The sequence below is a fragment of the Urocampus carinirostris genome, chromosome 17 (genome assembly GCF_059441175.1).
Source record: "Urocampus carinirostris isolate Australia breed hairy pipefish chromosome 17, RoL_Ucar_1.0, whole genome shotgun sequence".
NCBI lineage: Eukaryota > Metazoa > Chordata > Actinopteri > Syngnathiformes > Syngnathidae > Urocampus > Urocampus carinirostris.
Window position 1 is genome coordinate 6,303,316 of NC_142365.1, and position 26,519 is coordinate 6,329,834.

The 26,519-nt window shown below is 41.2% G+C and overlaps 1 protein-coding gene across 4 annotated transcripts in view; it reads left to right on the forward strand.

Annotated features, from left to right (window-relative positions):
- Positions 1 to 7,598: 7,598 nt before the first annotated feature.
- Positions 7,599 to 26,519, forward strand: part of LOC148349024 (roundabout homolog 1-like) — a 112,565-nt gene continuing 93,644 nt past the window's right edge. For 3 of the 4 annotated variants that reach the window (XR_015847215.1, XM_088320668.1, XM_088320669.1), the window contains exons 1-2: positions 7,599 to 7,777; positions 17,842 to 17,961. Coding sequence is in view for 3 of the 4 variants with exons in the window: in XM_088320668.1 (XP_088176794.1) it covers positions 17,874 to 17,961 (88 nt within the window). In the remaining variant the exon portion in view is untranslated. Of the gene's footprint in view, positions 7,778 to 17,841; positions 17,962 to 25,572; positions 25,734 to 26,519 lie in introns of those variants that run through there. The other variant, XM_088320670.1, reaches the window with a different exon arrangement.

Here is a 26,519-nt window from a genome sequence, read left to right on the forward strand (position 1 = left end):
TGACCTATCTGACTGTTTTGTTGACATTCCCTTTTGCGCGGCACCATCTAATGGTTGCATAATGTAACTACAGCCTCTACTGTAGTCAAGTCAAGTCACATTTATTTATATAGCCCTTAATCACAAAAATATCTCTAAGGACTGCACAGGATTACAATTACAAAATTGCACAATTACCTGATCTTAAACCAGCATGCACTTATAGCGCCTTATAATGCGGTGCGCCTTATGTATGGATAAAGTTTTAAAATACATAATTTAATGAAGGTGCGCCTTATAACACGCTGCGCCTTATAGTGAGGAAAATACGGTAATCTTACACCATATTTTTTTTTCAAACGTGTTTATTTTTGTAGTTTAACATGTTATATTGTACATGTGTTTCGTTATATCATATATATTGTTAATGAACATTTTCTTGTGAGATACTGAGTTGCTCGACATGAATGAGGTTTAAAAATGAAGTAGCTTGGACGTTCACTGTTGGAGGAAAAAATACATGCAAATATAATGAAGTAGAATAATACATTTTCTTATTCAAATTATTTATTCATTTTCTGCATTAAATTATTGTTGGTAATATACTCATTTAAGGGATTACCATAAACCTGTCTTTTTTCATTTTCTCCTTTTATACTTCCTTTTTTTCTTAACTTCTTTATACAACATAATAATTCGTAATATAATGCATCAAAGCAAGTGAGCCGTTTGAGAGCCGGCTCTCTTTGATGAGTTGAACCGAAAAAGCCGGTTCTCTAAAAAGAGACGGACTTCCTTTCACTACATAACTACCACATGAAATCCGAGGCGGCAGACGCATGCGCACAGTAGCATCAAACCGCTCGCTTCGTTTGCAACGAAAAAAACGATACCGAGATAGAGGCTACCGCGGCGAACTCGTTTGACTTGATTGATTTGCCGTTTCGTCATAGTCATAATTTAAAATTTGCGTTTTTCCGTACAGATTTTCTCGTACGTCGTACACGTCTTAAAATGCACAATAAACGTACTTTGCACGGCAAAAACGTACAGGTCGACAGGTATGTAGTTTCATATTTCTTTTCTAACCTAAAATTAGCATGTTGCCTTAATTGTTTATCTGTCAACATCCGCCAATTGCTCCCCTTATTAATGATTGCAATTCATCTTATCAGGGGCCATTTTAGGTTCAGGGGTTTGGGGGTGCTGAGCACCCCAAGGGTATGGCTGTTATTTTTGTTTTTTGGTTGCCAGCAAGTCACAGGGTACACAGGGACAGACAATTCACTCGCTCATTCACATCTAGGGACAATTTGGACCGGCCAATTGACCTGATATGCCCGGAAATAACCCACGCAAGCATGAGGAGAACATGCAAACTCCACACAGGGAGGCTGCGGTAGCTGTACTTGAACCCTGAACCTCCGCACCATGGGGCTCCGCGCTAACCACCCGGTCGCTATGCGGCCATGTTAATTGTTTGTTTCTAAAATCAATCAATCAATCAACCAGACGTCATAATGTTCTATATTTTTTCTTTTTTTAGCGACCTTTGCTCTAACTGTAGTTATAATTCTGTCACGACCAGAACGGAATCAGGACCCAAATCCGTAGCGTTAACCACACGTTTATTGATAGAAAGAGGAAGGCAGCGCCCGCGGTCCGGTGCTCACTGGACGTGAGAAGTAAGCCGCTCACACAATCGGATCGTGATCCGAATACGGAAGTGAATCTTCCGGACCAGGAGATGGCGGTGTCAAGGAAGGGAAAGAACAGGTCGATAGCCGAGAGCAAAAACGTGGTCGGGGTGAAAAACGGGTCGTATGCCGGGACGGGAGAGCAAACGTGGTCGGGGTCCAAAACAGGTCATAGCCCGAGACAAACGGGGAGATCAGGAACGGACAGGTGAAAAATGGGTGCAAAAAGCGCGGCCGACGGGAGTCAGAGTCAAAATGCTTGCCTTGTAGGAACAAAGGTTCGCTGACGGACTGACAACAGGTGAGTGAAAGGACAGGGCTTTAAAAGAACAGGGAACCAATCAGGTAGCCCGGAGAGGATGGCGCCAAACGAGCGGGCACAGGTGATCCTAATCAGTCATCATGACAAATTCCATAAATCATGTACAACATAAGTCTATTTTTGGAGATGCGCCTTATAGTGCGAAAAATACGGTACAAATTAAAACTGTATAAGTTAGCTCTGTACTGTCGTGTGAACATTCGCCAAAGTCGAGCTGGCGGCTGCAAAATTATTTCCCATGACTCTCACTTGCTTTATAGAGAGCCTTGACAATTGAAATGTTAAAAATCAGAGACAATAATTCAATTTTTATAAAAAAAATTCAGTGGTTGGTGTACCTTGACATTTTTTTCTAAAAAAAAAAAGCATGAAGTGGAAAAAGTCAGCTCAATGACTTTTATCCTTCAAAAGAATGCCATCGAGCATCAAATGGGCAGTTTAATATTTTGGTCATGGTTTAAAAAAATTCCATTTTTGAAATACAGCTATCGAAGTTGCACATTCATCAATAAATGATGTGTGCTGAATTTAACATGCAAAGCACGTTTGTTCTTGTCTTATTCAGTAGTCATAGGCGTGCACCTCTAAGCTCACGAAAGCATCTTTGATCAATCGCTACATGTTTAATAAAGCTAACAATTGAATCCTTTAGCTAAATCCGACCTTGACTTGAGCCTTGAAAACTCCGGCCGTCTCTCTCTTTGGTTCTTTCTCCTCTCATGAATAGTCCAGGCCTCTGAGGTCCTGTCTAAGGATAGGCTGCTATTACAGATGAAGAGGCAAAGTGATTTCCATGTAAATGGTGTCGGGATGCCATTTTCAAGCCAACCTGCCGAGAAAATGAATTCCCGAAGACGAGGAGCATTACAAAGGGGCAATGACACTTGAATTGCATTCTTACAGATTCCCCATGCAGCTCTGCTATTATGCCGCGTCCATAAAAATAGTTTTGTTTTCCTTCCTGTGCAGATGCACAAGTGTCAGTCAACATGACCAAAGCCGAGGAAGTGGAAACGGGGATTTGAACATTACCATATAAATATGGAAGCAAATCAAAGTTAAACTAGGAGAGGAACCTTACCGCTTTTTGTCTGCGAGTGCTGGAGAAATAAAGTTATTTTGAATTGAGTTTCATTGAGGTTGAAGCATAATAAAATTGTTTTGGGCTGTTTGGGAACCAATTTTGTTGCCAACCTTTCATTGAATTACTGTGTTTTTCGTATGGTTAGGTGCACTGGATTATAGGGTGAACCCTCCTAAAATAATGGTATATTTTTAATATATAAGGTGCACTGGACTATAAGGCGCATTGAATTAAAACTACAGTAAGAGTGTCAGGATTTGACTTGTGCCCGCTCATTTGACGCCAACCGCCGCGGGTTCTGATTGGCTCCCTGTCACTATTTGAACTCAGTCTTGTCAATCCCCTGTGGTCAGTCCATCTGCGAACCTCTGTTTTACAAGGCAAGCCTTTATTTATTTACCGTACTAAGTATTTTTTTAACATATAAAAGTCCTGTACTTTTTTCTATTTCTTTTTGTATTTTTACAAATAATAAATAATAACCCTGTACTGTCAAATTATAATTCTAAAAATAATTTTGCTGTTCTATTGCAAAACTGTATGAATTAAAGACCCGATCCACTTACATGATATTTTGCCGCTATTATGTAAAACTGCCTTTACCTCTCGGTTCTGTCCAACAGAAATCAAACATTTTTGAAAAAGCGCCAAGGAACCACAATGGCACACCAAAGAACAGCATGTGGCTTCTGAGCAGGTTTAGCGGATGGAGAGGTCCATATTTGTTGGCGAGCGAAAGCATCTTCATATATGTCATGCCACATACTTTTGGAATGCTTAAACTCTTGGGATTCAAAATATTTCAAAATATACTCATCAAAGAAACATCATGATCAGTGGCTCAGGAGGCAGAGCGCCCGTCTTAGGATCAAGAGATCGCAGTTCGAATCCCGGCTCCTCCGTGTTACATGTCGAAGTGTCCTTGGGTAAGACCCTGAACCCCTAATACTCCCAATAAGCAGGTTAGCGCCTCACATGGCTGCATGGCTGCTATTGGGAAATGTGAAGCACAATGTAAAGCGCTTTGGGAAGTCTTGACTTGAAAAGCGCTATATAAATGCAGATCATTTCATTTCATTTCATCAATCTGAAACAAGATACCCGAAATCTATAAAGCCGGCATAACTCACCAATTACATCCCCTGGCCGTCGTCAAATTCATTTAGTGTATGCAAAATTTGCTTTGTTACATCCAGGACAATCCAGAGAATCCAAATGTGTAAAATATTTTATTCCAAAACACAGGATAATGCCGACAGATAAAAGGAAATCCGCCTAAAAGAATGTCTGCTTCGTTTGAAGTTCCTTCTTGTGATTTATTTGTTTTGCCCCAAAACTCCCTTTTAAAAATAAACAAATTTGTAAAATGAATCCTAATATGGTAGTTATCTTTAGCAAGTATTAACCTATTCAAATCATGATTGACACACAGGTATGCTCATGTAATTTACAACTTAAATTCATACAATTCTATTTTTTGGGGGGTTGAAATTATTTAATGATCATGACGTTTCCAATCAAAAAAAAAAAAAAGTATCAGATATGTATCGGTCGCTTCTACCCTGTATTTCTGTGAATGGGATTAATTCCAAAATTCCCAGTATCACCCACTCCTAGAATTTGCTCAAGCCAGTCCTCAGTTGTTTTCTTTGTTTGTTCCTTTAATTTATCAATAGAGGCTGAGAAAAAGACAGGACATGATTGAAAAAAGGCAGAAGTCCCCCTTTTTCAGCTCATCAAGTTTCGATCGGACTACATTTTCAGATCAATTCTTTTCTTTGGTTGCACGCATCATTACACAGCATAGGATCCATCTGTCATTTGTGGCCGTGCCCCTTTGATAAAAGCCATATCATTGTATTCATTTTAGGGGCGGAGAAATGAAAACTAAACACTGCCGTTATAATACAATTATGGACGAGAGCTGTATAGAAAACATGGCATTTGTATTTTCTTTCGTTATTCCGATTTTCAATTCTTATTGTGCACAGTATTTTCTGATGTACGCACTATTTTGGTCAGCCTTTCATACAATCTCATCTCATCTCATTAGCCGTACCGCTTATCCTCAGTAGGGTCGCGGGGGGCTGGAGCCCATCCCAGCAATCATCGGGCAGTGGGCAGGGGACACCCTGAACTGGTTGCCAGCCAATCGCAGGGCACACAGGGACAGACAACTCATTCGCTCATTCACACCTAGGGACAATTTGGACCGGCCAATTCACCTGAAATGCATGTTTTTGGAACGTGGGAGGAAACCGGAGTGCCCGGAGGAAACCCACGCAAGCACGGGGAGAACATACAAACTCCGCACAGAAACTCTGGAGCTGGATTTGAACCCACGACAGGTTCCCATGACATGAACTGTGCCGCACAAGCGCTAACCACTGCGCCGCCGTGCTGCCGCCTTTCATACAATACAGTGTAAAATGTTACTTATGTAACCCAATATTTATATTGTTCATTTAGTTTTTACTTTGAAGCCTTTATCACGTGTTTATCCTGGAGTTCTATGTCTAATTTTATTGCAAACGATACACACTACATCGGGGTCTCCAACGTGGTGCCCACGGGCACCAGGGTGCCCCCTGTCCACAGCTGAGGTACCCGCAGACCTGTTCTAAACCTGTGATTTTCTAGTAAATTTCTCTTTTTAGTGGTTGACTGAATCTATTTAAAAAAATCCACCTGGTAATAACAAAGTAACAACATACTAACAACAAGGTGTTATAAAAATGCTAATAAAACTACTGTATGTGTCCTAGGCTCTAATCAGTTACCAAAAGTAAAAAGGTTGGAGACCCCTGCAACACATTGTAATCAAATGAAGATTAATATTTTGATCGTATCCAATCCTATTCTATCCTTGTCAGGACCAGAACAGAGACCGGACCCACTTGCGTACGTTTCTCTCAATTTTTTTGGGAAGAAGGAAAAGGATTGCACACACGATCCGGTGATCGCTGGTCGCGGGGAGCAGGTCGCTCTGAACGCAGAAGTGGCACTTCCGTGGCGAGTGATGGCAATGTCGGGAGTGGAAAAAACAGGTCAGTAGCCGGGACAGGAGAGCAAAAACGTGGTTGAGATCAGCAACGAGTCGAAAGCCAGGAGAGGAGAGGTGGTCAAGATCAAAAAAACGCCTCGAAGCCGGGAAACAGACGGGAACCTGCCCTACCCTACCCTACCCTACCCTACCCTAAACTATCCTATCCTATCATATCCTATCCTATCCTATCCTGTCCTACAGACCCTAACCTTGTCACAGACCAGAAACGGACACAGGACCCAATAGCGCTCGTTTTCTCCGTTTTTATCAATAAAGAGGGAGAGCAGGGCTTGCTTCCCCGATCCGATGGCTGATGGACAAGGGGAGCGGGCGATGCGGAAGTGGCACTTCCGTGTCTAGAGAGGAGGATCGGAGACAGGCGGGAATTACAAGTCGTTAGCCGGGACTGGAGAGCAAAGGCGGTGTCAAGTTTGGAAACGAGGTCGGTAACAGGAGGCAGGCAGGTAACGGGGCAAAACAGGTCAGGTAACAGGCAGTCAGAACGTGGCGAAGTCAGGTCCGGAAACAGGTTGGCAACGAAGATCAGGCAGAAAAAAGCAGGAACAGAGTCGGACAAAAAGGCTTACTGAGCTGGTGGCAACAGTTCGCATAACGATCTGACGGCTTCCAAGCCGGGGGTTTAAAAATGGAGCATCAGCCAATCAGCTGTCCAGGCTGTTGGCGCCAATGAACAGTCGCAGGTGATCTCAATCGGTAATTATGACAAACCTAACCTATCCTTTTCTATCCTATCCCTTCCCATCCCATCCCATCCTATCCTATCCTATCCTATCCTATCCTATCCTATCCTATCCTATCCTATCCTATCCTATCCTATCCTATCCTATCCTATCCTATCCTATCCTATCCTATCATATCCTATCCTATTCTATCCTACCCATCCCTACCCTAGCCTATCCTATCCTATCCTATCCTATCCTATCCCATCCTATCCTATCCTATCCTATCCTATCCTATCCTATTCTAATCTAAGCATTTTCCCAAGAAAAAACAAAACAATCCTGCTGTATTTGGTGGGAGAGGAAGAGTCTTTTTTTTTTGCTGCAGGACGCAGTGGGATGCAATTCTGCAGTCTTTGCAGCGGTGGCTCTCCATATGAATGTTGCTGGAAACAAGAAAAAAATATATAATAAAGATGGAGAAAAATTCACATACACAGTCTTTTTATCTAAGGGGTAATGTTAATTTGTTAACAACCATAATAGGTCTTTAATTAAACGATAAGAGGTTTGATAATTCATACAGTGGGTTTATTATAATACATTAAAAAATTAAAGAGATTTTTTTGTTTATTTTTTTTACATTTATTTTTGCAAGCAGCTCTGTGAAAACACTTGCCTTAGGACCCTGAGGAAGAATCGGACCTTGGCTGCTGCAGAGGTAGCGTTGCAATTTGTATTCACCCCATCTGATAGTGCCTCTTTGATCGCGAATGGATTATTCGGGATTTTCCCTCCGCACCGGCAACTCCTTTTGATTCCGTTACTCCTCTCTTTCGCAGGTCCACCCCGTCGCCTCCTCTTTCCTCGCCAGTTTTCATCGTCGAACGCTCCAATGGTTGAAAAATGCATGGAAATAGTGAGGCTTATGACGATGTGATATTGGAGTTGGAGGTATCTCCCGAGAGGGTAAGTTGTGAAGTTTTTCTCTTTTTTTTGAGCAGGTGTCCTGTTTCATAGAAAATGTCATATTTTGCTATATTTTTAAATATTTTGTCAGGATAAATTACGTTAAAATAATAAGGGACTAATCCATAACCTTTATGATTAAAATGAGACTTTAATTTTGGAGATTTGATTTTTTTTTAAATTTGACATTTCCTCAAAACTGCTATTCCTCCTAGGTTATTTTATTGTTTAGTCATTTTGAAGGTCCATAGGAGGGGGGAATTTCTTGTGTTGGAATTTCATTTAAAATAATCCACATTTAAACACTTTTTCACGTCTACTCACTTCTTGTACTCGTTGTTTCTGCCTAAAGCTTTTGTGTATGACCTATTGCTTGCTGACATATTGGGTCATTCATCTCCTGGGATCAGAGGTCAGGTCCCCTTGTGGCTGGTTCATCAGATCATCTCTTACCCCTAAGGCCAGATTTCCACAACTCAAACTGGCTTCATCAATCAAGGTGATGGTTCGGAGAGAAGATTGGATCCTGCTGCTTGGAGTGGTTGGGGTTAGGGAGCTGCATTACCCAATTTGGTCCCCAGATGTCGTAAGATGTTTTGCAAAAGCAGTCCCCGCGAAAGCTGATGTTTATCATTGTTGTTGGTATTTATTAGCGGAGCCTTGAATCAAAACCTAGCTAAAGACACTTGCGAAGGCGTCAGGTACAGCTGTGTAAATTTTGACAAAAATCTGTTCTGCCGTTTCGTAGCCTTTAAGTCACATACAAACAGGCGCACACATAAAACGGGATTTATGAAGTATTATAATTGTATTGTTTTTCTCTCTCTCTCTCTCTCTCTCGCTCTCTCTCTCTCTCTCTCTCTCTCTCTCTCTCTCTATATATATATATATATATATATATATCTCATCTCATCTCATTAGCCGTACCGCTTATCCTCATTAGGGTTTCAAAAACATGCATTTCAGGTGAATTGGCCGGTCCAAATTGTCCCTAGGTGTGAATGAGCGAATGAGTTGTCTGTCCCTGTGTGCCCTGCGATTGGCTGGCAACCAGTTCAGGGTGTCCCCTGCCCACTGCCCGGAGATGGCTGGGATGGGCTCCAGCCCCCCCGCGACCCTAATAAGGATAAGCGGTACGGCTAATGAGATGAGATGAGATATATATATATATATATATATTTATATATATATATATATATATATATATATATATATATATATATATATATATATATATATATATATATATATATATATATATATATATATATATATATATATATATATATATATATATATATATATATATATATATATAAATACAAAATGAAAAAGGAAATGTGTTTCCAAAATAGGCCCATTTATTTTGCGGGCATACTCTTTCATCCCTAAAATGATTAAAATTATATTTTTATTTGCATTAAAAGTAGGGAAAACGTTTTTTACAATATTCAAAATGTCTTACCTACCTACACTACCTACAGTACATCTTTACACATCCCTCTGTATCTCTACATATCTCTCCATATCTCTAGACATCTCTTTAACTCTACACATCTTTTTCACAATATTCAAAAATTCTGAAACTGTCCTATCTACCTACCTACCTTCCTACCTACCTACCTACTGTACTTACCTATATACTGTATTTACCTATATACTGTACATCTCTACACATCCCTCTATTTCTCTCCTCATTTCAAAATATTTGTACACTCTCAATATGTACACATCTTTTTACAATATTCAAAATTTCTGAGGCAGTTCTATCTACAAACCTACCTACCTACCTACCTACCTACCTACCTACCTACCTACCTACCTACCTACCTACCTACCTACCTACCTACATACCTACCTACGATGTCTATGTTTGCACCAATGCATATGCTGACTATTTTTTTTGCACTATGATGACTTTGCACCAAATGCAATATTGCACAACCCTTACGATACCAACGGTATCACGACAACACTGTATGTAACATCCCACATGCCGACATTTCTTGTGTAAATACCATGTAAATTATAACTATAGCCTTATCCCCCTTGTTTTATAACCTTATCTTCTCTGTTCCTTCATCTTCTTGGCTCATACCTCACTGTGAATGTGTAAAACTGGAGTGTCATGCCCAATTTCGTTGTCACAATATGTTAACCCATTTTGTAACAATGACAATAAAGGTATATTCTATTCTATTCTATACCTACCTACCTACTTACCTACCTACCTAGCTACCTACTTACCTACCCACCCACCTACCTACCTACCTACCTACCTACCTACCTACCTACCTACCTACCTACCTACCTACCTACCTACCTACCTACCTACCTACCCACCTACCTACCTACATCACTACCAGGGTTGGGTAGGGTTACTTTAACTTGATTACTTTCAATTACGTACTTTTGGATTACTCCAATACCAAATATGCTAATAAAAGACAAAAGAAACTAAATATGAATAAAATTATGACTCACAACACGTGGTAAGCTTTCTCTCCTGGCTTTGATCTCTTTGATCCCCGGCAAAACGAAGATAAAATGCGACAGAAACAAAATGAAAATAAATCCAAACAGCTTACCAACATCATTTTTGCCGTTCCATGTATTCCGTTAAGTCTGCACAAAATTGAGTAATTGTATTCATATTTAGTTTATTTTGTCTTTTATTAGCATATTTGGTATTGGAGTAATCCAAAAGTAATTGAAAGTAATCCAGTTAAAGTAACCCTACCCAACCCTGATCACTACATATCTCTATCTCTACACATCTCTTTATATCACTCCTCATTTATTTCCATCTCTCCTTATATAAAGGACAAAGAATCCTCCCTCCCAAAAAAATACAAATAAAAAATGAAGTAAACGAATATCTTGTAAAATGGGCGCCAAGCATCTCCAATGGAAGAAACCTCTTTTTTTTCTTTGATTTAATTTCTTTGGGTTGGTTCGACTCAATTGAACATTGATGTCGACAAAACTGTTTAAACAATCCCAAGATGATTACAGTTTTTCTTTATATTGCAAAAGGCTGGCATTTGAACAGGAGTAGTGCAAACATATTCCTTTACTCTTATTAAAAAACACCAAAGATCCCTTTCATATCCTGGGAAATTATAAACAGAATCACGTAGTCCTGCAAATGTCACATTGGTACAATCTTGTCTTGGGAATATTACGATCTCTTTGCGCGTTTTTATCTCTAGTAACGGGTGTCGGAGCGCTCGGAACGTGAATTCCGGTCACGCTCCGGTGCTTGCTGGAGCATTGTGATCCGTCTGCGGTGCTACACGGGGAGCTCCTGCTCTTTCTTATTGACAATATGTTAGATGGTGAGCTGTGATTATTCCCCAGCAGTCGGAGGGAGGAAGGAAATCAGCTCTGCCGTCACCTTTGATCAGAAGACTCTGCCCTCGGTTCAATGCCCCAGAAGATGAGGCTACGAGATTTTTTTTTGTAATATCTCTTCGTTTGGAGCGATTCGAGTGTGCTAGGTGCCGATATTCACAGGCTTCTAATTATTGGGCTCATGTGCAAAATTGAGTTTAAAGCTAGAGTAAAAGTTCTTTTTTTTGTTGCTGCTATATGTACTATACTTTTGTCATGATTACTCATTTGACGCCAACTGCCACGGGTTCTGATTGGCTCCCTGTCAGTATTTGAACCGAGTACTGTCAATCCCCGGTTGTCAGTCCGTCTGCGAATCTCCGTGTATACAAGGCAAGCCTTTTTCAACCCTGACCCCCACCTGTCCCGTTTCTGCTCCTGTTTGTCTTTGGCTACGACCCATTTTGATCCCGATCATGTCTGTTCTCCCGTTTCGGCCTACGACTCTCCCGTCCCGTAATTTTTGTTTTTCCATTAAAATGAGAAAAATAAAACTTAAAATAAACTAATTTATACAATGAGAGATGTGTGTTCTTTTTAATTATAACATTTTTTGTAAAGATAATTATTCAAATTGAAAATTTTGAAAAATATTATTCAAATTGGGGCAGCACGGCGGGGCAGTGGTTAGCGTGTGTGCGGCACAGTTCTAAGGTCTTGGGAACCTCCTGTGTGGGTTCGAATCCAGCTACGGGAGTTACTGTGCGGAGTTTGTATGTCCTCCCCGTGCTTGCGTGGGTTTCCTCCGGGCACTCCGGTTTCCTCCCACATTCCAAAGACATGCATTTCAGGTGGATTGGCCGGTCCAAATTGTCCCTAGGTGTGAATGAGCGAGTGAGTTGTCTGTCCCCATGTGCCTTGCCATTGGCTGGCAACCAGTTCAGGATGTCCCCTGCCCACTGCCCGATGGTTGCTGGGATGGGCTCCACAACCCCCGCGACCCTACTGAGGATAAGCGGTGCAGCTATAAGATGAGATTATTCAAATTGACTGAAAAAAGTTTGCTTAGCTGATGTTTTATGAGATCATTAATTAAAAAAATATACTCAAAACAAATTAACAGAAATATATACATATGCTAATCTTAAACCATTTTCTGGTATTTTACTAAATAAAAAAGTTCTAAAAAATAATTACAAGTCAAGTCATGTTTATTTGTATTGCCTCAATCACAAGGAGTCTCAAAGGGCTGAAAAGAAAAAGGAAACATAACGTTTCAAATAAAATGAAAATAATAAAATAAGAAAGCAATACATAGCTAGGATTGGCTCCAGCACCCCCGCGACCCTACTGTGGCTAAGCGGTGCAGATAATGGAGAGCAATACTTAATAAAACAACATTTTAAGTAATATTTTATTGTCATTATTTGTAATATATAGGAAAATAAATGATACCTTTAATCATTTTCTAAAATATTTGATGGTGGATGGATAGATTCATATTTTACAATTTAGATGTGATTAGAAAAAAATGCAGCAAAACAATGATTTAGTTTCTCATTGACTGCCTGATTATTAAATTAATGGACCAAATAGGTGAATAGAAATGACAATTATCTTTTATACAAGTAACATCGTAAGTAATATTCCTTTTCATATTTGTTAGTCACATAACTATAGCAAAATAAAAATGTGATCCAGTTACTATCACGGTTGCCATGGCGCCCAATTGGCCCTGCCCGTGTGGCGCCAGCTGCAGCTCATTGATAGATTGGCTTTCCGTCTGTTCAAGCTCAGTGCTCTCACTCACACTTTGTCAGTCGGTCAACGAACCTCTGCCCCGCAAGACGTGGGTTTTGACTCGGTCCTGTTTCCTGTTGGTGTTTCCTGTCCGGTATGGTTCCTGTTTATTTTGTCCTGTTTAATATCGGTTTCCAGTTTCGTTCCCGTCTAGTTTGTCCTGTTTAATTTCGATATCCTGTTTTAATAGCGATCCTGTCCATCCCACTGTTTAATATCGGTTTCCAGTTTCTTTTCCGTCTAGTTTGTCCTGTTTAATTTCGATATCCCGTTTTGATATCAATCCTATCTGTCCCTTTGCTTAATATCGGTTTCCAGTTTCCTTCCCGTCTGGTTTGTCCCTGTTTAATTTCGATATCCTGTTTCGATATCAATCCTGTCAGTCCCGTCCTGTCCGGTATCAACCGCATCCGTCCAATATCTGCTCGGGCAATTGGTATCGATCTCGTCGGCCTCTGGCTTCCTATCATTTCACGCCAGACTACTGCCTAACATACATGACTCCCCATTTTCCGTAAAATCAAAGCCTTGTGTGAGAAACGTCACGCGTTTGGGTCCTGATCCTGTTCCGGTTCTTGACAGTTACCCGAAATTCACATTATCTACACAACAACAAAATCATAAAACAATGCTTGGAACAGCCACATTTCATTTTCACCAGTCTACCAAATTGCAATATCTTCTTACAGAGATACGACATAGGTATTTTCGAGAGGTATATTATCACCCGTCGTGCATATGATATAGGTGCTGTATACAGTATTATTCTTTCTTCCTTCGAGCGTCTTTATGAGATTCTTTTATTGATGTATGGAGCATGCTGATAGAGTGCTACATTTCTTGTCAAATATCAACACAATGTCATTACCTCAGCAGGATCCGGTCGAAAGCATATTTGCAGAGGCATCTGCTTTGGATATAAGCAACACGTTCACATGCTTCCTAACAGGGTTGGGTAGGGTTACTTTAACTTGATTACTTTCAATTACTTTTGGATTACTCCAATACCAAATATGCTAATAAAAGACAAAAGAAACTAAATATGAATAAAATTACTAAATTTTGTGCAGGCTTGGGGAGTAACGGAACACATGGAACGGCAAAAATGATGTTGGCAAGCTGTTTGGATTTATTTTCATTTTGTTTCTGTCGCATTTTATGTTTGTTTTGCCGGAGATCAAAGAGATCAAAGCCAGGAGAGAAAGCTTACCACGTGTTGTGAGTCATCATTTTTTTCATATTTAATTTATTTTGTCTTTTATTAGCATATTTGGTATTGGAGTCATCCAAAAGTAACCCTACTCAACCCTGCTTCCTAATAACGGATAATTACATCAATTTTGTGGCTGTGGGGGGAGATATGGGTTAAAAACAAACCTATCAGAAAGCAGCCAAACATTCAAAATCCTATTTCAGAATGGCTTAACAAGGTTTTCAAATTATTTTCCTATTAACATTAAAGACACTTAAAAGCACACATCAAACTAGCTGTAATGGCAAGTGTCCACCAGGTGGCACTATTGCACTTTAAACAGCCAAGGAGAAATCAACATTGTCAATACAAGTCTTTTTTATTTATGACACCCTTAATCACAAAGAGTCTCAAAGGGCTGCAAAGACGGTTGCAAACTACAGACTATTATTGCACCATCCCCTGATCTAAAACCTTACATGAGGGCAAGGAAAAACTCAAAAACCTCAGCTTGAAGAAAATGAAGAAACCACAAATGAGGTCATCCCTCTTTAAGGATGACCAGGTTGCAATGGTGTCAGGAACCAGAACAGGATCAGGACCCAATCGCGTGATGTTCTCACACGAGCCTTTATTTTACGGGAAATGAGGAGGCATGCACGTTAGGCAGCCGGTCTGGCGTGGAAAGACAGGATGCCAGAGACCGACGAGATCGATTCCAATTGATACCGGACAGATGGGCTCGATACCAGACACGGCAGGATAGACAGGATAGACAAGGAATCAGGATATCGAAATTAAACAGGATAAACTAGAGGGGAACAAAAACTGGAGAAAATAACGAACAGGACAAAAACATACGGAAACAAAACTGGAACCCAAAACTAAACAGGACAAAAAATGAACAGGAACAATACCGGACTGGAAAATACCAACGGGAAACCAGGACCGAGTCCAAACCCACATCTTGCAGGGCAGAGGTTCGTTGACGGACCAACCGAGGAAGCAAGAGAGCGCTGGGTTTAATATTAAAAAAAAGCCAATCTATCAACGAGCCGCAGCTGGCGCCACATGGGCAGGGCTAATTGGGTACCATTGCAAACGTGACACACACAGGCGTGGCCAATTGGGCACCATGGCAACCATCACAACAATACCCACGAATACAAATATGTTTCATATGTACAATTACTGTAAACCAGTGTACCATGGACTGGCTTAAAATCTGACTATATTCTTATACTGTACTTGTACGAAGAAATTTCTGACCACAAGAGGGGGCTTGACCTGTTTGCAGGTAGAATGTTCTCTATATTTAATTAATAATTACATTTAATCTTTCTGTAGTGCAGTGGTTAGCACATTCTTCTGACACAAGATCGATTCCAATTGCCCGAGTTGATACCGGACAGATGGAGTTGATACCAGACAGGATGGGACGGATAAGATAGATAACGAATCGGGATATCAAAAATGAACAGGAGAAACTAGACGGGAACAAAAACTGGAGAATATAACAAACAGGACAAAAACAAACGGAAACAAAACTGGAACCCGAAATTAAACGAGACAAAAATAAACGGGAACAATACCGGACTGGAAATACCAACAGGAAAACAGGACCGAGTCAGAATCCAAGTTTTGTGGGGCAGAAGTTAGCTTGACGGGCTGACAAAGGAAGCAAGAGAGCGCTGAGCTTAATATAGACAGAAAGCCAATCTTTCAACATACACACGGGCGCGGCCAATTGGGCGCCATGGCAACCGTGACAAATGGATGTAGCATTAACAAACAATACACGGAAATTTTCAACATGAAAAATGGGTCATTCATATACAACAGAAGAGAAGTGTGTTTTAACCCTGGATGCACGAGATATCAAACAATAAAAATGTCAAAGTTCTTAGCGCGCTGGAGATACAGTACAGAATGTTTACACGCGAACTAGAAAGAGGAAGTCCGATTTCTTCTTTGGGGTGGATGCTGGGTGACCTCTCACAGCGCCACACGCCGGTAGTGGTGAAAAGAAGAACTACAGCACTGTCCTGAAAATATGCACACAATAAAAAATTCTAACTTACAGCAATGCCTGGATATTTTTCAACATCCCCAAAAAATGTTCCTATCTACCGTTTTTCGTAAGTCAAATGGTCGTAAGTAGGGGAACCTCTGTATCACAGTTTTGGCCGCGGTTTCTGTTTTTTTTCATAGAAAGAAAGAAAAAAACAAAATCATTCTGAATATTTCTTGAAGGTGTGTTAGTTATAATTAACCCTAGTAAAAATATAATAGTAAAAATACTTTATAAAATGCCAATTTTCTTTACAAAAATGGGGGGCATGATCTCTAGCACCATGTAGTGTTTATCTCTGCACACCCCTGGTTCCCACTTCTCAATGGGCAGACACTTTTTGTGATTTGGAGTATTTGTATCACAGTTTTGGCCACGGTATCCGTTTTTTCCCTCCCGGAACAATTCAAGTGGGCCATGATGATGGTGGGTGGGTGAAGATGGCGAAGGAATCTGGCCGTCCATCAGACAGACCGGATGAGTTGCAAAGCTTTTTGTAGCACAGATGGCCCATCAGGAGAACCGAATCCTTATTTTCTGCTGCCTGTGGCTTTTCACTTCCTTCAGATCTCACACAAAATTTCAGGGGAATGGATAATGCACCAGGAGTTTACTATTCTGCCACAAAGATCGGTTATAAAATATGATCCAACCAATCTTCTTTTCTTTTTTTCTGGCTTTTTTCTAAATTTTCCTTCTTTTTTTCTCCTCCTTTTGTTTCTTTTTTTTCTCAGCTTTTCACTACTTTTTCATTTTGGTATTTTTTTCTTTTTTGTTCTATTCTCCCGCTTCTTTTAAGTCATTTTGTGCATCGTTTTACATAATATTTGGTCATGTTGGGATTAAAGAAACAAAAACAACCCGAAGAGCCGTTTAGGACCCGAAAGAGCCGGTTCCTTTTAGTAAGCCGAGCCGAAGAAGCCGGTTCTCGACCAACTCTACTAACTTTACTCAACTTCGCTCTATTCTGACTCGACTTCCAAATACCGCATTTAGGACACAACGTCAGGGGAACCCGTGTATTTTTACCTTCATGCACTGTAACTTTGACTTAAGTCGCTTCTTAATTAGTAATTTTGAGCCCTCATTTTCGTGCGCCGGCTAGATTTTTTTGTGTGCAGAGAATGTGCGAGCAGTGCCCAATTGCGCACGCGCGCAGCTTAGAGGGAACACTGGATCCAACCCATTTGAAGTTCCTGTTCATTGTTCTGTCATGTCCTGCATGGTTGTCATGGCGCCCAGCTGGCCCCGCCCCTTGACACCGGCTGACCTGCATTTCCTGATTACTCCTATGGGTACTTAAACGCGCCTTTTGGAACTGCCCGGGGCCAGATCGTTGTTTACCCTTGTTGAAAACCTGTTTGATACCTGTTTATTCTTGTTGTGCTTGTTGGACTTTGTTGCACTTCGGTGTAACATTCTGAGAGATTTCTGAGTTCTGTGTAATCCCGTTAAATGCCTAGTCTGTAGTTTTGCCTGCATTTCAGCCTGCTTTGTTTTGTTTTTGGTCTGTTTGTGTGTTGGACCACTTTTCTTTCTCAATTAAAGTGACAGATCGTCTACGCAAATGAGTTCCAACTTCCTGCTTCCCGACCCGTTTCCTGACAGTCCCGTTCTGTTTCATGACAGTTTCTTCTAAAACACCTATCTCAATGTGTTTGCTTGCAGGTCCATTGAGTCCTGGTGGTGAGACAGGAACCATGCTGGCTCTTCCCACCACAATCCTTCTCGTCAGCCTGTTGGGCGCGAAGCCCATGCAGCGTGGACATGCTGTGGACTTTTTGTCAGGTCAGAAAATATATATATGCCAAAGCGCTACAATCCCATCAAAACCTTTAAAAGGAAGTCACCAACAATTTTTTTTATCACCGATATGCGCAAAGGGCTAAACCAGCTGATATTTATTTTAAAAAATAACTACTTATGTTATTACTATGTTGTTACTATGTTATTACTCAATTTTGATTATTCAAAGTTGGGCTAAAATAGGCTCAGTCAACCTCTAAAATATTTGCCTTGTATATGGGCACTGATTTTTAAAATAATTCTGAAGAATTATTTCAATTTAAAGTATTTAAAGACACTGATTGTGTCAATAATTTTTCATGGCGGTTGGAAGTCAAATCTCCTAGGAAATCGCAATGACCAGTACGCAGGCCGGTCATATGTGCTTAGGTGGTTATCGGATGCCCGCGGGCACCATGTTGGTGACACCCCTTTTTAGATATTAATAATTAATGGATATTTATCAATACTGGGGTATGAATATTAATGTCTTGGATTTTGACTCATCACAGTTCCGTTCGATTCAGATAGCTCTCATTTGATACATTTATCATAAAGGATGGGCAAATATGTCATGAACTGGAACAGGATCAGGACCCAAATGCGTGACGTTCTCACACAAGCTTTTATTTGACTGGAAATGGGGAGTCATGCACGTTAGGCAGCGGTCTGGCGTGGAAATCCAGGAAGCCAGAGACTGACGAGATCGACACCAATTGCCCGAGCAGATATCGGACAGTTGGGGTTGATACCGGACAGGACGGGACAGACAGGATTGATGTAGAAACAGGATATCGAAATTAAACAGGACAACCTAGACGGGAACGAAAACTGGAGAGAATATTAAACAGGACAAAAATAGACGGGAACAAAACTGGAAACCGATATTAAACAGGACAAAATAAACGCAGTAAAAACATTGTTGTCAGGGTGCGCAAGAGCAGTTGGAGCGTGGTCACGGCAGAACTTAGTGGAGGGGAAAAAATGACGCTGGTAGGGGCACTACTGTCAAGGTGAAAGGTGTTGGGATTTAACTATCAAAATGTACCGTTTACCAAATTGTTCGAATTAGTTATCTGACTCCATTAACCAAACACCACCTACATTCATCCAACAATTATGCGCGCTCCTTTCTTGAGAGAAAATGACCAGGAGCCGGCATTTCCACACGGGGGCAGATGTTGATTATTATTTCTAACAGCAGAACTAAGTGTACCAACAGGAGGCAGCTCCCTACGATTTGCCTGGGATCATTTATACATTACAATAAACAAAGCAAAGACATCCCACTATTCTCCTATTGGCTAACTTCTGCCCGCAAGATGGCGTCTCAGCTCCTCCCATGGGCGTGCCAAGCAGTTGTTTGCGCTCAACAATCCCACAAAGCCTTTTATCAAAAGCCCTAGACAAAATATTATGCATTTCACACAGCCTGCCCTGACCTGTTATTGTGCATTAAACTAATTTGTAGTCAATCGTATAAGATCCTTTATAGTCAAATGTATAAAACCCTTTAAAGGCGTTTGATATGAAATGCATAACTGATGCTACAACAATTTAACGTTATACTAGCTAGCGGGGTGGCCAATAAATTTATAGTAGGGGGTGTGGGCACCCCTGGCAGCGCCACTGCTACGTTAGTGACCCCTGATCTATTGTGTCCTCCAGTTTGTTCCTTCAGTTCTACTGACCTCTCTGGTTGGAGACAAAATGACGTTCTGATTTTTTTTCTTCTAAAAACGTGAAGGAATAATAAAAAAAAAAAAACTTGAAAGGCTCTTGATTCTTGAAAGTGTGGAATGAGACAAGCGGCGAGCCTGCTGCTCATTTTGTTGCATCAGATTCCCCCTGCTGTGATCCTGGCGAGGAATGCCAAGATTCTCACTCATTTGGCTTCAGGGCTTTTCGCCCGACTCGGAGAAACCGCATTGTTGCCCGGCGACAGATGGGCATAGATACTAACAAGGCAAAAAAATTGAAGAAAGCCCAATGCTCTTGAATTTTCATTAGAAGAGCTGTGCATATTTTCACAGGCCTGGATATTTGTGGACGAATTCTTATATTGGTTATTTGGGTAGGGTTACTTTAACTTGATTACTTTCAATTCCTTTTGGATTACTCCAATACCAAATGTGCTAATAAAAGACAAAATAAACTCATCTCATCTCATCAGCTGCACCGCATATCCTCAGTAGGGTCGCGGGGGTGCTGGAGCCCATCCCAGCAATCATCGGGCAGTGGGTAGGGGACACCCTGAACTGGTTGCCAGCCAATCGCAGGGCACACGGGGACAGACAACTCACTCGATCAGTCACACCTAGGGACAATTTGGACCGGCCAATTCACCTGAAATGAATGTCTTTGGAATGTGGGAGGAAACTGGAGTGCCCGGAGGAAACCCACGCAAGCACAGGGAGAACATACAAACTCCGCACAGTAAGGGCGGGAGCTGGATTTGAACCCACGCAGGAGGTTCCCACGACTTCAGAACTGTGCCGCACATGCGCTAACCACTGCGCCGCCGTGCTGCCCCGCAAAAGAAACTAAATATGAATAAAATGATAACTCACAACACGTGATAAGCTTTCACTCCTGGCTTTGATCTCTCTGATCTCCGGCAAAACGAAGATAAAATGCGACAGAAACAAAATGAAAATAAATCCAAACAGCTTGCCAACATCATTTTTGCCGTTCCATGTGTTCCGTTGCTCCCCAAGCCTGCACAAAATTTAGTCATTTTATTCATATTCAGTTTCTTTTGTCTTTTATTAGCATATTTGGTATTGGAGTAATCCAAAAGTCATTAAAAGTAATCCACTTAAAGTAACACTACCCAACCCTGGTTATTCTCAGGTAAAACATGTCTTATACAATTACAATCAAAAGTAGATTGTTTACCATACATGTAAGTAAGAAATAAGGATTTATTTACAGAAAGTTATTCAGTTAAGGATGGTTTACAGCAAGGGTGAGCAAACTATGGACCGTGGGCCATATTTCGCCCATCAGACTTTTTAATCTGAGCCGCCGAATGAAAATAGTCAACGTAGGCTATAATGACAATATACCTAATAGTAAAAAGAGTACAACTAATAAAACTATGTAAGTTTTTGCCAGCTTTGTCCCATTTCTCCCTTTTGTGCATCTACACTAAAAATACTACAAGAGAAATACTAAAAATATACAACAAAACTAGACACTAACTTAAATTTGAGAAATCTATTTACAGAAAAGTATCATGAACCGGAACAGGAGGAGAACCCCAATGCGTGACGTTTCTCACACAAGCTTTTATTTTACGCGAAATGGGGCAGTCATGCACGTTAACCAAAACGTCAGTGATTCGGCCATTGTTGGGCGGAAGACGTAAGGCAGCAATCTGGCTAGGGATGACAGAAAGCCAGAGGCCGCTGAGATTGATACCAATTGCACTAGCAGATATCGGACAAATGGGATGGATATCAAAACAGCATATCGAAATTAACAGGACAAACTAGACGGGAACGAAACAGGAAACAGATATTAAACAGGACAAAATAAACGGGAACAATACTGGACAGGAAATACCAACAGGAAACAGGACCGAACACATCTTGCGGAGCAAAGGTTCGTTGACTGACTGACAAAGAGTGAGAGCACTGAGTTTAAATAGACGCAAAGCCAATCTGCCAACCATCCGCAGCTGACGCCACACCGGTGGGGCCAATTGGGCGCCATGGCAACCGTGATAGACGGCAAGACAATGAAAACATAATGGTGGAATACTAACCGAGTCTAACTGGACAAAATATGAATATTTACATGTCCATAAGTTGTGTTGGATGGGGAGACAAATTGTTCGAGATGCAGCTTTTAAAGGCACAGTGTGTATTTTGTCATGACTACCGACATGCTTCACCTGTGCCTGCTCCTTTGGCGCCACTTGCCTCGGACTCTGATTGGCTCTCTGTCTCTATTCAAACCCACTCCTAATTGTCCCCTGTTGTCAGTCCGTCTGAGAACCTCAGTTTACTCTAGGCCAGTATTTCGACCCTGACTCACTCCTGTTTTTGCTCTGATTCGCGGCTTCGACCCGTCTTTTGATCTTGACCACGTCTACTCTCCTGTCCCGGCTACTGACTCGTTTTTTCCGTCCCCGACACCGCCATCGCTCGCCACGGAAGTGCCACTTCCGCGTTCAGAGCGACCCGCCCCACCCGTCGTGTGTGCAATCCTGTCTCTTCTTCCCAATAAAACTGAGAGAAACGTAACACAAGTGGGTCCTGTCTCCGTTGTGGTCCTGACATTATTTAACTCTCATATAAAGGTGTATTTTTTAAATTCTTGTACATCGAAAAAAATATTTATTCGACGTAACATGAGCCTCAATTAGAGGGAGCTGAAATATTCGTCCCCCATCTTGTTTCTATTAGTACCCAGAAAAACAAAAAAATTGGGAAAGGCTCTGCAAAAATATTCAAGAAAAATGCTGCTGTTTGGTCACTTTGAGTCTCCATGGTTTGTATTCTTCCTTGTGTTTTTTAGCACTAGGTTCTGGTTGAACAAAAAAATACGAAAACATCCAGTGGTGAACTAATACACACAATCCCTTATAAGGAAAAAACTACTGCGAAAAACGTTCCCTTTGTGCATCATTTTCATCACCATCTCCGCAAAAAAATTCAAGAAGAATGCTGCTGTTTGGTCACTTTGAGTCTCCATGGTTTGTATTCTTCCTTGTGCTTTTTAGCACTAGGTTGTGGTTGCACAAAACAATACAGCTACTTCTAGTAGTACACTAATCCACTCAATCCCTTTAAGGAAAAAAATACTTAGAAAAACAATCCCTTTGTGCATCATTTTCATCACCATCTCCCAGTCTCATTCTCCACTAGGGGGAGTGCTTACATTTCAGTGATAACTGCTTGCTTGCCGGTCACCCCCCCCCATGTAATAACCTGTAATAACAACCTTCTCCCGAGCAAGTGAAGCCTGTGCTACAATTTCACCAACAATTTGAAAGCATTGGACTCCCAGCAGCCAATATTTCATCATTTCCCCGAGGGTGCACCCTGGAGGTCAGCAGGGTGAGAAGGGGAATCGATTTTTTGGGAGCAACACCGTGCTGCTGCAAGCTGCTCGTTTCATTTTTGGTCTTATTATTTTCTTTTTCTGTCATATTTATATCCTGCGCAAATCAGATGCGCGTAAAAGTGAATATCTCTTTGTTTTCTTAGGCTAATTTAAATTATGCGCGATTTGTTCTTGACCAGGGGTGTCAAACTGGTTTTAGCTGGGGGCCACAAATGCCGTAAAAAAAATCTCACGGGGGCCGGACTAGTAAATGTAAGTAAAAGAGAGAGGGAGAAAAAGAGAGAGCGAATGAGAGGGAGGGAAAGAGAGATCGATAAACACATAGGGGGAAGAGGGGAGTAACAGTGAGAGAAAAGGAGAGAGCAGAATCGAGATATGAATGGAGAAGAAGGGGGAAATGAATATAAAGAGAAAAAGAAAGTGAAGAAAGAGAAAGGTAAAAAAATAAGAGAAGTGAAACGACAGAAAGAAAAAGAGTCAGCAGTAGAAAAAGAGACAAAGTGAGGTGAGAGAGAGAGAGGTCGTAAAAAGGAAAGAAAGAGGGTGAGAAAAAAAGAGAAAAATAGAAAGAAAGAGAATTAAAGTGTAAATTAGAGAGAGAAAATAGAAAGAGAGTAAGACACAGAAAAATAAAGTGTTAGAAATAGAGAAAAGAGAAAAAGAGAGAAAGAGAGAGTGAACAGGAGAAAGAAAAAGAAGAAGAAATAAATAAAAAAGAAGTGAGTCAGAGAGAAATGGAGAAATACTACCACAATTGTTTTGCAAGTGTTAACTGGCTTTGGTGACATCCGGTGGAAATATTTAAAACTACGGCTCACTTTCCTCTTGCGTTTCTCTCACTGTTGTCTTGCGGGCCGGATTTAAACGGGGCGGCAGTGGCTCAGGAGGTAGAGCGATCGTTTTAGGATTAAGGGATCCCAGTTCGAATCCCGGCTTGTCCGTGTTACATGCCGACGTGTCCTTGGGTAAGACACTGAGCCCCCAATACCCCCAATAAGCAGGTTAGCGCCTTACATGGCTGCACAGATCACGGCCGCTATTGGGAAATTTGAAGCACAATGTAAAGCGCTTTGGGAAGTCATTGACTTGAAAAGCGGTATATAAATGCAGATCATTTCATCATTTCATAAACCATTGGTGGGCCTGATCTGGCCCGCGAGCCGCCTGTTTGACACCTGTTTTCTAGACCTAAAGCCCCAGTATGTAATATTTGACCATTAGATGTCACTGTGTCGTCTAACTCAAATGAAAACCAGTGTCAAATGAGCACCGTGTAGTAGCAAGTTGCTACAACAATTTAGAGATATGCTGGCAAGCGGGGTGGCCAGTGGAGTGGCCAGCAAACGTATTCGGGGGCTACCCCCTGGTGGCGCTGTTGATTCCGCTATGTAAAGTACAAATCTCTCGACAAATTGTTGATAAAAATAAACATTGGTTTGGGGCAGCACGGCGGCTGGGTGGTTAGCGCACAGCCTCCCCGTGTGGAGTTTACATGTTCTCTCCGTACCTGCGTGAGTTTCCAGTTTCCTCCCACATGAATTGGCCGGTCCATATTGTCCCCAGGTGTGAATTCGTGAGTGAGTTGTCTGTCCCTGTGTGCCCTGTGTGCTGGAAACCAGTTCAGGGTGTCCCGTGCCCACTGCTTGACAGTTGTGATGGGCTCCAGCATCCCCGCAACCCTGGTGAGGATAAGCGAACATGGGTATGATGGTTCATATATTTTGCCCACTGTTCAAAAAAAAATAAAAAATAAATTTTAATGAATGAAAAAGTAAATCTGGCACGACAGTGGAAACACAATGAACAAAGTAACAAACAGGTGAACACTAAACTACTTACGAAAAAGTCCACTGTCCCTTTAATTGACCCCATTCCGTGTCTGTAACCAAGTGTGACATAGCCAAGCTGCACGGGTTTTGTTAAGGCAGAATGGCAGAATACATGTCAGTTTATACAAGCCAATTGATAAAAATTGATCGTGTATTGTAGATATTACTTACAATACATTTTGGTGATCAAATTAGACAAAAAAATATTTTTTTAAAATCGGCGCTACACGAGCAAATTTGCGGAGCTTTAAATTGCCATTTATGCACCCCGAATACAAAACAGCTGATCATTCTCTTGGTAAAGTGCGACTCCAAAAACACAACTCAACTCACGAATCTTGCCTCGCTCTATTCAAACTCGTACTCCTGCTGCCGCTCTTTTGGGTCAGCAATGCGCACGCATCCGATGATGAAACAGGGGTCTGTTAACACAGTCGGCGTAAAAAACACGCGCGTAAAAGGCAAATTGAAATCACGCAGGATTCGTTCAGGACTTCATTGAAGAAATCGAGCAACAGTTACGCACACTTACTCCGGACACGCTGGACACGGACGCGCGCAGGCGCAGTAGGTCCTCCGTGCAACCAGGTTGCAGCTTCCACATTCGCTCGAGCCACGCGTGGGTTTCACATCCGATCGGAGCTCCGAAACGTTTGCAACCACTTGACAGGATTTTTTTCCTATTACTTCCTAAACCCTCCTTTGTGGAGAGCGTGATGCGTCGCGGTGGGGAAGTGATCGTGGGGAGAAAAAACTCAAGTTGAGCTCCGTGGAGTTTTCATCGAACCGAACAGGTTTCGCCTTTCAATGGAATGATGCTGGCCGAACTCAAGGGGGCTTGCTGGCTCGTGGTGTGTTTTCACCTTTGTGCAGGTATATTTTTTGTGCATGTTCTATTTTGCACCACACAAAAAGTCCGTCAGCAAAAACATCGTAATTACTGTGTAATTACACAGTATTGTACTCGTGTTTTTAACTTTATCTACTCGTTCTATTTCGTCAACCTTCTTTTGTTCCTGGTAAATTTCACCCAAAATAAGTCAGTCAAAATCATACGTGAGGTAATGTGATCAATATTAATGTTTTATGCAAAAAGGCAGCACAAGGGCTACTGTTTAATTATAAAAGCGGCACTGGAGCTTTCTACATAAAGCACCAGTCAAACCAGTACAGCATCGAGGACCACTTCCAGTAGGAGATGATGGCATTTTCAAGGGTTCGCTTACTAGTTGGGATTTTTTTTGTGCTCATGTGCTCAGAGTGTGGGTGGGTGGGTGTGTCACCTTTGTGTGCCATCAATGAAAGTCGGATTTTTGGCTTGCAGACAAAAAAAGCAAAGTATTAGTATTATTCTTTTTAAATAATCATTTTTATTTCAAAACGTTGTTCTTGTCAGGCGGCAGAGTGATTATTATATTATTTGACCAATCGGTCGGCTCATCGATTGTTCTGATACAGTGTTTTCATTCGGTTATTGTAGTTTCTTATAAATCATTTTGTTGTTTTATTTGATCATTATTTTTAATAGATATTACTAACAAATGTTCCATACTCAAGCAAGAATTTTGTTTTTCAGCATCGATTATACTTAAAATGTGCAAAAGTTTCTGCTGATATGAAAAAAACAAGTAAAATATATTAAAATAATGTCAGGATCCA